This window comes from Cynocephalus volans, chromosome 3, assembly GCF_027409185.1.
Source record: "Cynocephalus volans isolate mCynVol1 chromosome 3, mCynVol1.pri, whole genome shotgun sequence".
NCBI classification, from domain to species: Eukaryota; Metazoa; Chordata; class Mammalia; order Dermoptera; family Cynocephalidae; genus Cynocephalus; species Cynocephalus volans.
The window spans coordinates 137,847,598-137,862,246 of record NC_084462.1 but is presented as its reverse complement, the minus strand read 5'-3'; the positions used below and the strand labels follow the sequence as shown (position 1 = coordinate 137,862,246).

The 14,649-nt window shown below is 41.3% G+C and overlaps 1 protein-coding gene and 1 non-coding gene across 3 annotated transcripts in view; both read left to right on the top strand.

Moving 5' to 3' along the window:
* The first annotated feature begins 875 nt into the window (after positions 1-875).
* The window catches only part of GCH1 (GTP cyclohydrolase 1), a 44,928-nt gene continuing 31,154 nt past the window's right edge, over positions 876-14,649 (top strand). For both annotated transcript variants that reach the window (XM_063090379.1, XM_063090378.1), the window contains exon 1: positions 876-1,317. In XM_063090379.1, the coding sequence (XP_062946449.1) occupies positions 1,017-1,317 (301 nt within the window). In that variant the 5' untranslated portion in view covers positions 876-1,016. The remainder of the gene's footprint in view (positions 1,318-14,649) is intronic.
* On the top strand, positions 12,341-12,448 carry LOC134374167 (U6 spliceosomal RNA). The gene has a single exon (XR_010023042.1). It is a non-coding gene; the product is annotated as a U6 spliceosomal RNA (small nuclear RNA).

Genomic DNA, 14,649 nt, shown 5'->3' with positions numbered 1-14,649 from the left:
ACAATTTGTACCAACTCAGGAAAGCAGCTTTGCACATCACTTTCCACAAAACACAAATGGGTTATTTTTTGAACCCCTGACCTTGGTATTACAACACCTTGCTCTAACCAACCGAGCTCATTGGCAGTCACGCCAGTGGGTTTTATATGAAAGACCCCTTTTCTTCGCTTGCAAAACGATTTCTCCAGCGTCAAAGTTCTGGCCACCCCAAATACTATCCTCCTAGACACAGTGACTCACATAAAGGACACTCTGACAGGGACCAGAGGGTTCTTGTAGGTGGCAGGTGAATTGGACATATTTTTAACAAACACAAGAGTTTCAAGTCACAGTATTCTAGTGTCTTAAAAACACAAGAGTTAAAGAAAAGAAAGAAGAAAAAAGAAAGAAAAAAACCCCAAAACACGAGTTGGGAACCACTTAACTCGGTGTCTTCCCCGGCAAGGCCACTTGTAGGCTCATCTTTCACAGGGCGAGGGGGCCAGAGCTCTTCTGATGAGCGCGCTCTTTGACCTAAGAGAAGAGAGGCATGACCGGCCTACCGTGCCTCTCTCCGCCGACATTCCAGCTCCGGGACGCCGGATTCAGTTCATCCTGCAACCTCCCGAGGGGTCCAATCCGCTTCAGGGGCCGGCGCAGGAGGGGCTCGTGCGCCTGCGGGCGCCTCAGTCCGGACCAGCGGCCTTTCCTCCCCGCGGCGGTGGAGCCCGGCCTACGCCCCTCCCGCAGCCGCCCTCGCTGGGGGGCCCGCGGAGGGCGGGGCGAGCGCCGTGACGCGAGGAGGCGCCGGCCAATGGGAACGCCTCCCGGCGCCGGCCGAGCAGCGGGGCTATAAGAGGAGGCTCTGCCGGGCACGCCAGCCCGCTGCTGCATTTAGCGCGGAGCTCGTATCTAGGCTGTTCACCTGTTTTCATCGGGTGACTCCGGCCACAGTCCACTGCTCGCGGCCGCCGGCAAAGTTCAGCTGCAGTCCCTGAAGCGCCTCAGGTTCCCTTCCGAGCGGTAGGGGAGGCTCCATGGAGAAGCCCCGGGGCGGCAGATGCAGCAATAGGTTCTCGGAGCGGGAGCCGCCGCGGCCGGCTGAGAAGTCGCCGCGGCGCGAGGCCAAGAGCGCCCAGCCCGCGGACGGCTGGAAAGGCGAGCGGCCTCGCAGTGAGGAGGATAACGAGCTGAACCTCCCCAACCTGGCGGCCGCCTACTCGTCCATCCTGAGCTTGCTAGGCGAGGACCCCCAGCGGCAGGGGCTGCTCAAGACGCCCTGGAGGGCGGCCACGGCCATGCAGTTCTTCACCAAGGGCTACCAGGAGACCATCTCAGGTCGGTGCTCCCGCCGGCCGCGTAGGCGCGGGAAGGTGGCTGCGGGAAGCGCGCGCCGGCTCCAGGAAGTTTCTGGAGTTGCCTCACTTTGGGCAGAGCGAGCCGAGCGCTGTCACCTTCCGAACTCCGCCCTCGGCCCTGGCCCGCCGCCCAGCCCGGGGCAAGGGCCCTGCGTGGGGGCGCATTTCGGGCGCCCTAGGTGGCAGCGGCCTCACCACCAGGGTAACCGCTGCAGCCGCCCCCGCAGGGTCCTCTCTGCTCCCAGCACGCGGCCCTCTCCTCGGGAGCAGGGGATCAGGTGGGCGGGACCGCGGTCACTGAGCTCCCCCGTGGGCGGCAGCCTGGACCCCTCTCGCCTGAGTGCCCGGGGCGGGATGCTCGAGGCAGGAGCGGTTCCAAACTTGCCCATGATAAGGATCACCTGGGCGGTTGTTGAAGTGACAACAAGCGGGTCGTCACTTCTCTTGAGATCCTAATTTTGGGTAGATGAAGCCCTAGGGAGATCCTTCCCCGCGAACTCGGGGACCCGAACTCTCACCGATTTGCAGGGGACCGGGGTCTTCGCAGACTTGTAATTCTCTTTTTCCACCTCAAGTTCACTCCAGCTCAAGACTTTCCCACTATTTGGCACAGTTCTGGGCACGGATTTCCCCCGAGTTTGAGGTGTGGGGTTTTTTGAGCGAGTTTGCTGCTTAAAGCCTTCTTTCCTTCCATCCCCTCGCTCCCCTCCCCCAAGTAAGCCGGGGGGACCCAGTGCTGTCCACGTTTGAGACGTGTCCGGCTTTCACCCAGAGGTGGGGAAGCAGTCAGAGTGGTAGGGAGCAGAGGCGGGGTGAAGAGGGAGCGGAAAACGACAGGATTTTGCTGTCTATTTGCTGGGTGAGTAATGTTGGTTATTTTTATTTATTTATTTTGGTTTTGGCAGCTGGCCGGTAGGGGGATCCGAACCCTTGACGTTGGTGTTACCAGCGCTACACTCTAACCGAGTAAGCTAAACGGTCAGCCCCTCGTTATTATTTAAAAACAAACAAAAACCTTCTGGCATTTACGGATGGGACCAAAGACGTTGTTTTCCAGCCCACATATTCAGTGCGTCTTGGTGACATTCATATCTTTGGCCTAAGCCTTCACCGTTTCTGAAAGAAAAGCAGTGCAGTTTTGAAAGGTAACCTCCCTGCTCCTGTTATTTCCCTGAATGAGTATCCAGCGACTTGGCCAAATAGATGCTGGGAATAACAAAGTTATTTTTGCCCAGTCTTCCACACCCCAAAGGAAGGGTGTGGAAATCGGTGTGAGAGGGGTGGGACCCAAAAGGGAAATCGTGCTACATTTTTTTTTTTTCCCTGACGGCTGGCTGGTGAGGGGATCCAGACGCATGACCTTGGTGTTAGAAGGCTGAGCTCTAACCAACGAGCTAACTGGTCAGCATTTTTTAAAAATACTATATTCTAAAGCCAAGAACTTAACCTCTAGTTCTGTGTCCAAGTTCAGTTTTTTACCCCTTAATGTCAAAAGTTTGGAGCTTCAAGAGCAAATTTTCAAAATACAAATAATGAAGAATGAACATTCGGTTTTCTGTGGGTTCAACTCTTAGGTGGTTGTGTTTGTTTGATTTTGGTGATACTCCACGATGTAATGAAGAAACGTCTTAGAGCCTTGCATGTTCTGCCTCTTGCAGATACAGAAAGTGGTCTACTCCACAACTTTGGTCAGCCTTTGGGATTCCAGCCTTAAGAGAGTTCATAGGGAGTGGTCTGTAGATTAGCATGTGTAGATCTAATTACCCAAAGAGAGAAATTTCTGACCTTGAAACAGGTCATAGAGTTACCTAAAGTGACTCACAGGTTTACTTGAGAAATGGTTAGCAGAAGTTTATTTCATGAACAGGATTCAGCTAAAGAGGACTAATGACTCCAAAGAACACTCCATTTCATTTTAGAAAACTGTTCTAGTCAAGTGTTAATTTATTGTTTAAAAAGTCCATGGACCGGGCCGGCCCGTGGCTCACTTGGGAAAGTGTGGTGTTGATAACACCAAGGCCATGGGTTCGGATCCCATATAGGGATGGCCGGTTCGCTCACTGGCTGAGCATGGTGCTGACAACACCAACAAGCCAAGGGTTAAGATCCCCTTACTGGTCATCTTTAGAAAAAAAAAAAAAAAAAAGTCCACGGACATAAGACAAAAAGCAGATTAGTGTTTCTCAGGGGCTGGAGAGGAGAGGGGAATGGAGAGTGACTGCTTAGTGGGTCTGGGGTTTCTTTTTGGGGTGATGAAAATATTCTGGAATTAGAGGGTGATTGTTACTCAACACTGTGAATGCCACTGAATTGTACACTTTAAAATAGCTGAAATTGTATTTTCAAATAATTGATCACAAGCAGTTACAAATTTCTTTGTTCTTTATTCCTTCTCCACTCCCACTGCTTCACTTGACTTGCCTTTAAAAAATGGCTGAAATGAATTTTATGTATATTTTACCACAATAAAAAAGGTCCATGGACTATTTACGATTATTAATAACCATTAATTGAATGCCTTGTATGGGTTAAATGCTTTATATGGATGGTCTAAGTAAACACTATTCTCTTTCTTTCTTTCTTTCTTTCTTTTTTTTTTTTTTGATGGCTGTCTGGTATGGGGATCCAAATCCTTGACCTTGGTGTTACAACACTGTGCTCTAACCAACTGAGCCAACAAGCCAGCCCCAAACACTATTCTTTTTATCTCCATCACAAAGAAACTAAGGCATAGAGGGTGACAGCTTACAAGTAGCAGAGATAGTATTAGAATCCAGGAAGCCCGACTGCAGAACCCTTAGCTACTTACTTCTTTATATTGCTACATAGATGAATCAGTGTACTTTATGTACTAAGTATTTCAAACTGTGAATTGGGTCAGCAACATTAAAATGTGGAGCAGAATGGATAAGATCAGTCTATTACATGTAGTAAGGATAAATGTTTTGAGGAACTTCTGTATAGGTTTTCCTTTTCTTTTTTTTTTGGCAGCTGGCCGGTATGGGAATCCAAACCTGTGACTTTGGTGTTACAACGCCATGCTCTAACCAACTCAGCTAACAGGCCAGCCCTGTGTAGGTTTTATAAGTATGATTTTTTTTGTATGTGCACTGGCTCCAGATGTAATACTGGATTGTAGTCAAAAGTTTGAAAGCCTCTATCTAAGGGATCATGAGGATCATAAGTATTCAGTATTTTTTTTTTCTTTTTAGAGATATATAATTAGAGAGAAAACAGTAGAGAGGACAAGGGTAACACTGAACTTAAAGGAATGAACCTGAAATGGTGACTTTCCAGGTCTTGGACCAACCTGGGTGGGAGAGAGAAGGAAGGATACTGGTAGGAGTGGGAGGGGACCCAAGTCTTTAAGTCTGTAGAAAATGAAGGAGAGAGTAATAGAGAAAACAATCTTGCACCCTCCCTAATTTTTATTTCTTGTGAGCATAAGTCAATAACTTACTGTTTTTGGATAGGAACTTTGAAACTCACTTTTCTATGCTTGTAAACAAGATACAGGACTTTATATTTTTTATATCTCTGTATTCTGTATGTTAACTCTTTTAATAGTGATGAATTAAGTGTTGTAAAATATAAAATAAGTTGGTATTTTATATTCTCCAAGTTTTTTTTCTTTCAGTTTCTGGTGCTCTGGGATTTTCTTAGTTTTTCCTACACTGCAGTTTCTCTCTATAATGCTTGCCTAGTGTACTTTTCCTGTACTTTCCAAGAAGTACCTTGGAAAGCATCTGTGGTCGCCTATGACAGGGCTGTGTCAGGGTTGTGCAGGTCTCCTGGTTACTGTTCACTACTGGGCTGTAGCTTGTGGCTAGAAGGGAGGGCTGGAGGAGATGCTCTCCCAGCAACCTCTCCCAGCAACTGGCAGTCCTTTGAATCTAGCATCATGGGCTGATCCTTGGACCAGCTCAGACCAGCTCATCTTTATTTCTGTCCCCATTCAGTTTAGCCACGTCCTAGTTCTCTTACATATTCAAGGTCTTACCTTAGTTCTCCTTTCTATATAAGGCACCTTTTCTAGGTATTTACACTATTCTTTTATTAAGAACCTACACTTAATTAAACTGGAGGGTCTACTATTTCCCGAAGTCCTTGATCTTCATTCCCCGGTGGCTAACCCTTTCCATTCCCTGTCCTTTCTCAGGTATAAATGGAAACAACCTTTTAGAGAGCATTATCTATCAAAGGTTAAATGGGTATAACTGGTCCCATCAATTGTCCTTTTTATAAGTTATGGGAATACACAACAGTCTTGACTCTTCTGTCACATTTCTAGTTAAAGTAGGTTTTAGCTTGTCTTATCCCTGCTGCCAAGAGAGTTTTCATAGATTATGTTGATAGTGTCCCAAATTTTGTTAAGCATGTGTGTATGTAACCCAGCATGAGGAGATGGTACCAGAGGTGACTGACTCCTTGACTGTTTCCTCACCAGGGTTGAAGAGGTGAGGCACAGACACCGACAGTGAGTAATGTCCCTGCCTCAACCATTTTCACTGTAAGATTGTATCTATTCTCTAAATACAAGGCAAGGCAGTCAGATACTTTGTTTATGCAAAAATGATACTTTGTCCCTTCGTACTGAAATGTGGTAGCAGTCACAAAAAGTTTTCTTTTTTTAATCACAAACCTCCCTGATTGATTAAATCAGACTACTGTGGTGAGCTAGGAATTGTAACAACTTCTAAAGTGTGAAGGGGGGGAAAAAGTCAAAAAGTCAAATTATTTACTATTTCCTCCCATACTGTTGGTGAAAGGTGAGTTTATACCTCAAGTTTTAAAGTATGTTATAGAAAAGTTAAGCTTGTCATTAAGAAGTGCTGTTTTGTATGCATAGCTCATTTAAATCTTGATTCACTGATAATTTTTGTTTTAATTTAGTTTGTAAATATGTAGTTAGGACTTATTCTGCTTGTTGCCAAGAAGAGCTCTGTGAATAAAGAAGAAAAAATAAGGCTGTTGAAATATTGTACGACTGAAATTTGAGAGTAGTCAAAGTAGAGTAAGGCTGTTAAGTTATTGAGAATAGGAAAGGAAAGCCAATCCTAATAGTTTCTTTTAAAAATGAGTTATCCGTAAACAATTTTGTTGTCATGAGAGGAAAAATCACTGCACATAATTTTGAAATACCAAACAATGCCATCTAGTTGGTTCTTACATTAGTTTCCTAGAGCTGTTATAACACAGTGCCACAAACTGGATGGTTTAAACAACAGAAATCAATAGTCTCACAGTTCTGGAGGCTACACATCTAAGATCAAGGTGCCAGTAGAACCATATTCCTCTGAAACCTGTAGTGTGGTATCCTTCCCTGCTTCTTCCCAGCTTCTGGTAGTGGCTGTCAGTCCTTGATGTTCCTTGGTTTGTAGCTTCATCACTCCAATCTGCCTCTGTCAGTGTCCAAACTTCCATCTTATCAGGACACCAGTCATACTGGATGCCTTGGGTTGAATGTCCCCACAAAACTTAGTTCCCACTGTGACAGTATAAAAGAGGGTGGTAAATCTTATTATGGTAATTGAAAGGTGGGGCCTGCGAGAGGTGATTATATTGTAGGACCGTGCAGTAGTGAATGGATTAATAATGGAGGTCAGGGGCATGGTCCTGAGGGCTTTACAAGGAGAGAGAATGAGGAGGTTGGCCTCTCTCTTGCTTGCTCTTTCTGCTCCACCATTTTCTGTCATATAAGACCCCTGCATTGCTAAAGGTACCACTGAAGAAAACCCTCACCAGATGTGTTCACTGGACTTTGAACACCGCAGCCTCCGAAATTGTAAGCAATAAATTTCATTGTTTTACAAATTACCTAGTTCCATGTATTTTGTTAAAAGCAACAGAAACAGACTAATACACTGGATTAAGCATCTACTTTACTCCAGTATGTTTCATCTTAATTTAGCTAATTATATCTGTAACAACCGTATTTCCAAATAAGATCACAATTTTGAGGTATTAGGGTTTCGAACTTCAACATGTATGTATTTTTTTTTTTGGATGGGGGGAGCAAAATTCAACCCATACCAGTATTCATAACCTATACCAGTATTCATAAGACTAACTGGGAATTTTACTACAATTTCACTTAACAAATTCATCGAATATCATGTACTGCACTGAATGCTGGGAACACAGGATGAGCAAAGCCAGGTGTGGTTCCTGCCCTCGTGGAACTTACCATCTAGCAGACAAAACTAACATTAATCAGAATCACACGAAAGAGAACTGTGATGATTAAAAACACAGCTTAATGAGAACATTTAGCAAAGGAACTTGATCTATGCTGGGTGATGGGAGCACAGATGGGTGAAGTGACGCTTGAGCTGACCGATGTCTGAATGATAACACTGAGTCTTTACATTGTATCACCTTATTTGATCTTCACAATAGCCCATAGGGTAGGTAATATTATTCCCATTTTATAGATAAGGAAACTGTGGCACAGAGAGAATTTTCCCAAGATCATATTTTGAAGATAACAGAGCTGAGGAGATGGTAGAGAATGAGAATTGTAATCTCTGACATTCTATTTAGGTTTAATCATAATATTTTACTAATTTATTTGAGTCACTTCTCCCTTCTCCCCCACCCCCCAACTCTTTTGTATTTTCTCTGCTGTTTGCTTTGTCCAGCTCTAGAAACTCTTCCATGCCTGGGCATTCCCCAACTGACTCATTTATAGCATAATTCTGTAATTTGAGTCCAGTATTTGGTTGAGTCAGGCTGCAGTATTAAAATTTACCAGGAGAGGGCAACTGTCTAATCATTGGATCTAGATTATAAATCCTGGATTATATGAACAATTCTTAATTTCAGGTTATGCAAAAAAAAAAAAAAAAAAAAAAAATATATATATATATATATATACACACACATACACACGCACACGTACATACATACACACACCCTACAGTTATACATTTTCTATTGAGTGTATGGTAATTAGATTGGGGTATAATTTAGATTGGGTTAAGCAAAAAATATCCTAACTGAAGTAAACCTGTTAAAGTGGAGAGAATATTTACTCACAATTTTGTACCATTAGTGCCTTAATAGCAGTTTTTTCGATTTTTTTTTTAGAAAAGAGGGGATTGTACTCTTTGAATTCTTTGAATCCCTAGCAAATTGCCCAGCACATAGGGAGGACATGATGAATGTCTGAATTAATTTCTTAAAGACAGGGACCACTTCTTAAATCTTATGTCTTCCTCATATCACAGTGCTCTTGCATAGCAGCTCAATAAAGGGTGGTTATTTTATAAACGCAATAGAAATTGTAGGGTACTTAGCTCTGTGGTAAAAAGCCACAAAAGTGATTCCTTTGGATCTCCTGAACATTTCTAGGCCAGAGCTCATCCTTTAGACACCTTTGTATCCTTCATGAAACCCTGCACCAGTAGAAACCCACTTGTTTGGTGAGATGGCTCCTTTTGTACCCAGCTGGCATATCATTCCAAGGCACCAGTTGAAGTGACTGTTTCTCTGGCACAGCAAAATTCTCAGGAAGAATCTCCAGAAAATTTGTCAGGATTGCAGTTTTAAAACTTTATTGTAGAAATGTTCAAATGTACAAAAAATTAGAATAATATGATCTGTGTACCAGTCATGCAGCCCCAACAGTTATCAACATAAACAGATCTGTCTTGCCTTGCACAGCCTCCCCCACTGAATTATTTTAAAGCAAATCCTAGATATGTTATTTCACTGATAAGTATTTCAATATCTCTAAAATATAAAGACTTTTAAGAAACCGTAATATCACATTTGAAATTAATAATTCTTTAATATCAAATATCTAGCCAGTGTTTACATTTCTCTGATTTTCCCACAGATGTCTCTTTACAAGTTGATTTGTTTGACTCAGGATCCAAGCAAGATTCACACAAATGAAGCCAAATGACAAACTGGGAAGAAACATTTACAACTCATATCCAAGACGATAGACTATTAACCCTAATAGAAAGAGAGATACTAGAAATGATGTGAAAGAAAGGCCAACAACACAATTGAAAATTGGCAAGACATGTAAACAGATGGTTCTTGGGAAAGGAAATACAAGTGGTTCTTAAACACATGGAAAGATGACTGGCCTTACCCTCAGTGAGAGAAGTGCAGGCAGACCACCCTAAGATACATTTTTTTTTCCTTGTTAGATCAACAAACACCCAGAAATTTGATACTGTATTACATTATTGAAGTTACAAGGAAACAATTATTACTGTTGAGAATGTAACTCTCCTTATGGAGGGTAATTTGGCAACATCTATCAAATATGAACGAATATAGCCTACTTGGAATCCTGCCTCTAAGAATTTCTTACATATACATGGACTTGCATACATGCAATCATGTACTGTCAAGGTTAGTTTCTATAGCTCCGAATGGAAGCAACCTAAATGTCCAGTCTCTTAGAATGGATAAATGATGCAGAAGTTGCATTTGGTAGGAAAAAGGTGTGTGTGTGGGCGGGGCACAATGTTGTTTGGATTAGTATTAAGCAATTTGGAGGATACACCATTGGTTACATATTAATCAGGGATATGAACTAGATAGATGCAGACCAGGGTAGAAGCAAGACTTTTCACTGTATTTTCGGCTTTTGGCTCTTGAAGAACTTGCGTGTATTTTCAAATAGATAAATTAAAAATATTGTGACAAAGTTGTTTAAATCTAGGAGTAAAGGGAATATAACTCTTTTTAATGGCTAGCTAACAAGAAACATCATTACTGAAAATCTTTACCCTGAAATTAGAGAAAAATAATTAGATGTATATATTTGCAAGCCTTGATCTTTATTGTGATCTTTATTGTACATAAAAAGATCCTGGGTTTGAATGTGACCTTGACCCTTAATTAGCTGTATAATTACTGGCATGTCTCTAAACTTAACTATTATGTTTCCCTTTATGTAAATGGCAATAATACCTGCTTTGTCAGGGCTCTTATAAGAATTTAGGTGTGCAAAATGTACCTGACGCTTGATATGTTCCCTCCTTTATGGTGAGGAAAAAGTGTGGGATTGGGTTAATTTGAAAGTGTTTTAAGAATGTGAAACACTTTGGAGCCCTGAGCCACTATATGAAAGGTCTAGCTACCTTGAAGCTGCTATTCTCTAAGGAAGCCCTGGCCACATGGGGTGGCCACACATGGGTGTTCCAGCTGATGGCCCTAGCTGAGATCCCACCCAACAGCTAACATCAAACACTAGACATATGAGTAAAAACCTCCAGGTGATTTCGGTTCCCACACAACTAGTCATCCCCACTAAAATCCCAGACATTGTGGAGTAGAGGCCAGCTATCTCCTTTGTGCCCTGTTTGAATTCCTGACCCGCAGAATCCATGGGCACAATAAAATAGTTGTAAACCATTAAATCTTGGTGTGTTTTGTTATGCAGCAAAAGCAACTGGAACAGATTTTGAGATGAGGGTAATTAGAATTTGCATTTTTACAGAGGAAAAGGGAGTGACTTAAGCAGATTTAAGACTAGAGGTTTAAATTTGTGAATTATCAGTATAAGACTGACAGTTGAAGCTAGGAGAGTGCCTGCATTCCTTAAAGGAGTGACAGGAGGAGATGAGTGGCCCCAACTTTAGATGTCTGCATCCAGCTCCAGGTCATAAGAAGAGAGAGAAGATCCAGCAAAGACAGCTAAACGGGGGTATGAGAGGCAGGAGGTCCAAGAGTGTAAATATTGGCAGGAAATAGTTTTAAAAGGAATAAAAGGAAGACAGGAGATCTTAAGATGTAGACTTGAGCCAGATTATGTGGCTTCAAATCTTATTTACTAGCTCTGTGGTTTACCAGCTGTGCCTAAATTGCCTTATCTGTAAAACAGGAATATTAATAGTACTCACCCATCCCATAGGGTTATTGTGAAGGTTAAATGAGTTCGTAAACACAAAGTGCTAAAGAAAATGCCCTGCATATATGAAGTGCTGTATACATATTGTACATGTTAGCGATGAGTACTGAGATTTGATTTAAGGTGATGTCAGTAGTTTCAATAGCTTAATATGGTCGGAAGTCAGATTAAAGGATGTTAGGGAGTAATTTGACAAGTTATAGAAAACAAGAAATTTTTTGAGGTGTTTATTCCTGACTGGTAGGATCAAGTGAGTTTCCCTCTGGCATGTGTTGTGGTGGATGGTGGGGAATGCCAGGCTTAGATGTTGAAGAGAAGAGCATGGGAACCAAAACTGGGAAGGCGGGAAAGGCTGTGTAGCTGTGATGCCATATGATCCTCCTGTCACTCAGAGGCTATCCTCAACTTAAAGAAGTGGAAACTGAGGAGGCTCACATTAAGTCACTGGCTGAAGATCACAGGGCAGAGTGGGACCCAGGTGAGTGTGACTGCAGCCCTCAAGTTTTTTTTTTTTTTTTCTGTCAAATGATTTTATTTTATTTTATTTTATTTTATTTTTATTATTTTTATTTTTTTTTATTTTTATTTTTTTTTAATTTTATTTTGTCGATATACATTGTGGTGCAGCCCTCAAGTTTTAATCTACATCAAGACCCTCAGGTTTTAAGCACCTAGGTTATAATTTCATATTAAGGTCCATTTCATACGTGAGAATCATAACACATAGGAATTCTACCTTACTTTCTGAATTCTAGCCAAGACAAGATCAAATTGTTTTAGTTTGGAGACATTTCTTAAATCCTGACTTAATGATATTTCACCAAAGTTTTTTTGTTTTGTTTTGTTTTGTTTTTTCCCCCAGAACAGTTTATTCATCTTCTACACTAAACAGGATGCATAATTTAAAAAAAACTTAAAGTCTGACTGTTAAATACTGTTAAGATGTGGAGGAATAGGAACTCTCATCCATGGCGGTGAGAGAATAGATTGGTACAACTATTTGGAAAACAACTGGTCATTAAATAGTAGACCTGAACTTTTGCATAAAGTAGGACCTAACAATTTTGCTACTAAGTCTTTATACAGAGGAATTATTTTGTTTTTTATTTTATTTAAAAATGTAGAAATGGTGCTTGCTTCGGCAGCACATATACTAAAATTGGAATGATACAGAGAAGATTAGCATGGCCCCTGCGCAAGGATGACACGCAAAAATGTAGAAATGTATTATGAACTCTTGAAAACAAAAATGTTCTTAACTATCTAATTTAGAAAATTCAAAACTGTCAGAAGAGATGCAGAAAAGAAATAAACTAAGGAAAAAAAACTTAGATCATAATGAAAAATGAGTTTTGAGATTGATTTCAGTCTCCCATAACAAAGTCTGTCAAAGAAAATGAATGATAGTTACATATTTAACAAGTTACACAATATATGTAAAGATTATCATACCCTAAAAGAATTATGTAAAGCTAGTTTGATTAAAATATTTACATCAGTGGTGCTTTGTAGACTGCTTAATAGTCCTTTTTATTTTTTTTTGATTCTTTAAAAAGAACAAAAATTTGCAAACTTTTATCTAGACTCACCAAGAAAAAATTAGAGAAGACAGAAATTACTAATTTCAGAAATAAAGTTGGGGCATGGCAGATCAGTTGCTTCTTCTATTACTCTGGAGTGGGCTTCGAGGAGAGAGACGTCCACTTCCTTCTCTGGTCTCTGCTGGTTACTCTCCTTGTGTCACTGCAGCTGAGTGTCTGGAGGGCTGCCTGCATGGTAGCTGTGGCTACTGCTGTGGCATGAAGCTGCTTTTGAGCAGTGGCTGTAGTGGGCCACCCGTGAGGAAGTGGCGTTTCCGATGTGCTCCTTGCCTGTTTCCAGGAGGAAGATGCTGCCCTCCGCTCCTTCCAAAGATGCCAGTTGTTCTCTGTTTCTTGCCTGCGTCACTGCAGAGGGGGCTGCCCTCAGCTCCTGCCTAAGGACCCTAGGCGTGCTCTGTCTTCACCAAGTCTCTGATGAGGAGAAGCTATGGACAATTGCACACATTTCAGCTAAATTACATTCAATTCTAGTGTGGATTAAGAACTAACAAACTTTTCCCCACTTAATCTTTTGAGGGAGATATTCGAAAACCAGAACTCTGTGCATTTTGTCTAAAAGCATATTTAATTATATTGTGGTCATTTATACTTTATAAATGAGTCCATTTTAATGGTTTTACTGTTTGGAAACTTTTCAGTTCTGTTTCAACTATTTTTAGGGCTTTTACTTTTTGTTGAATGCAGTTATAAATTCTTAATGTTTCCTTTCATTTTAAGTAATTTATAACTACAATAGTATATACATATCAGAGGTACAAATTTATTTTCTCCTTTTTGAACAATTAAGCAAACAAAATACAACATAATTCTGCTCCATCTATACGAACATATCTAAGTTGTGTTCCCTATTGTATACTTGCAACTATGTCTAATTGCTTGAATGTCATATATTCTTTTGAAAAATTTTTTGTTGTGATGGGGTGAAATATACGTGACGTAAAACTTAACCATTTTAACCACTTTTTTTTTTTTTTTTGTGGTAGCTGGCCAGTATTAGGGATCTGAATCCTTGACCTTGGTATTATCAGCACCAGACTCTAACCAACTGAACTGACCAGCCAACCCTTTAACCACTTTTAAGTGTACAGTTCAGTGTCATTAAGTACATTCACACTGTTGTGCAACCATCACCACTATCGATCTCTAGAACTTTTTTTTATCATTTTAAACTGAAACTCTGTACTCATTAAGCAATAACTCCCTAATCCTCCCTCTTCCCAGCCCTTGGGAACCAGTATTTTCCTTTCTGTCTTTATGCATTTGACTCTAGATGCGTTATATGAGGGAATCATACAATATTTGTCTTTTGTGTCTGGCATATTTCACTTAGCATAATGTCTTCAAGGTTCATCCATGTTAAGAACATCATTTTAAAGTTAGAGTAGACCTGTTTGATCCTTGTTTGAGCCAGTAACTCATTCTGTAGAATGTTGTATATTCTTAAACAAATAATATTATATTATTTCCTAATTTTAAGAAATCCTTAGAATTGAAGATACATTAACTGTGCGTATTTGTCAAACACCACCTTTTTGGATGAGCCTGTGCTAACTTTTTAAGGGGAAGCAAAGATGGTTGGTCTGGTCTTGGTTCTCAAATAGCCTTGTGGTCTGTACCTGCACGGATCAGACACTAAGTTCCTGCAGAGAGGAGCAAAGGGGATTCTATGTGGTCAGAAGGAAGGTGGTGCGGCGACGCTCCCGCCGCGGGTTCGGATCCTATATAGGAATGGCCGGTGCACTCACTGGCTGAGTGCCGGTCACGAAAAAGACAAAAAAAAAAAAAAAAAAAAAAAAAAAAAGAAGGAAGGTGGGTGCTTCTGGTGGAGAGATGAGAA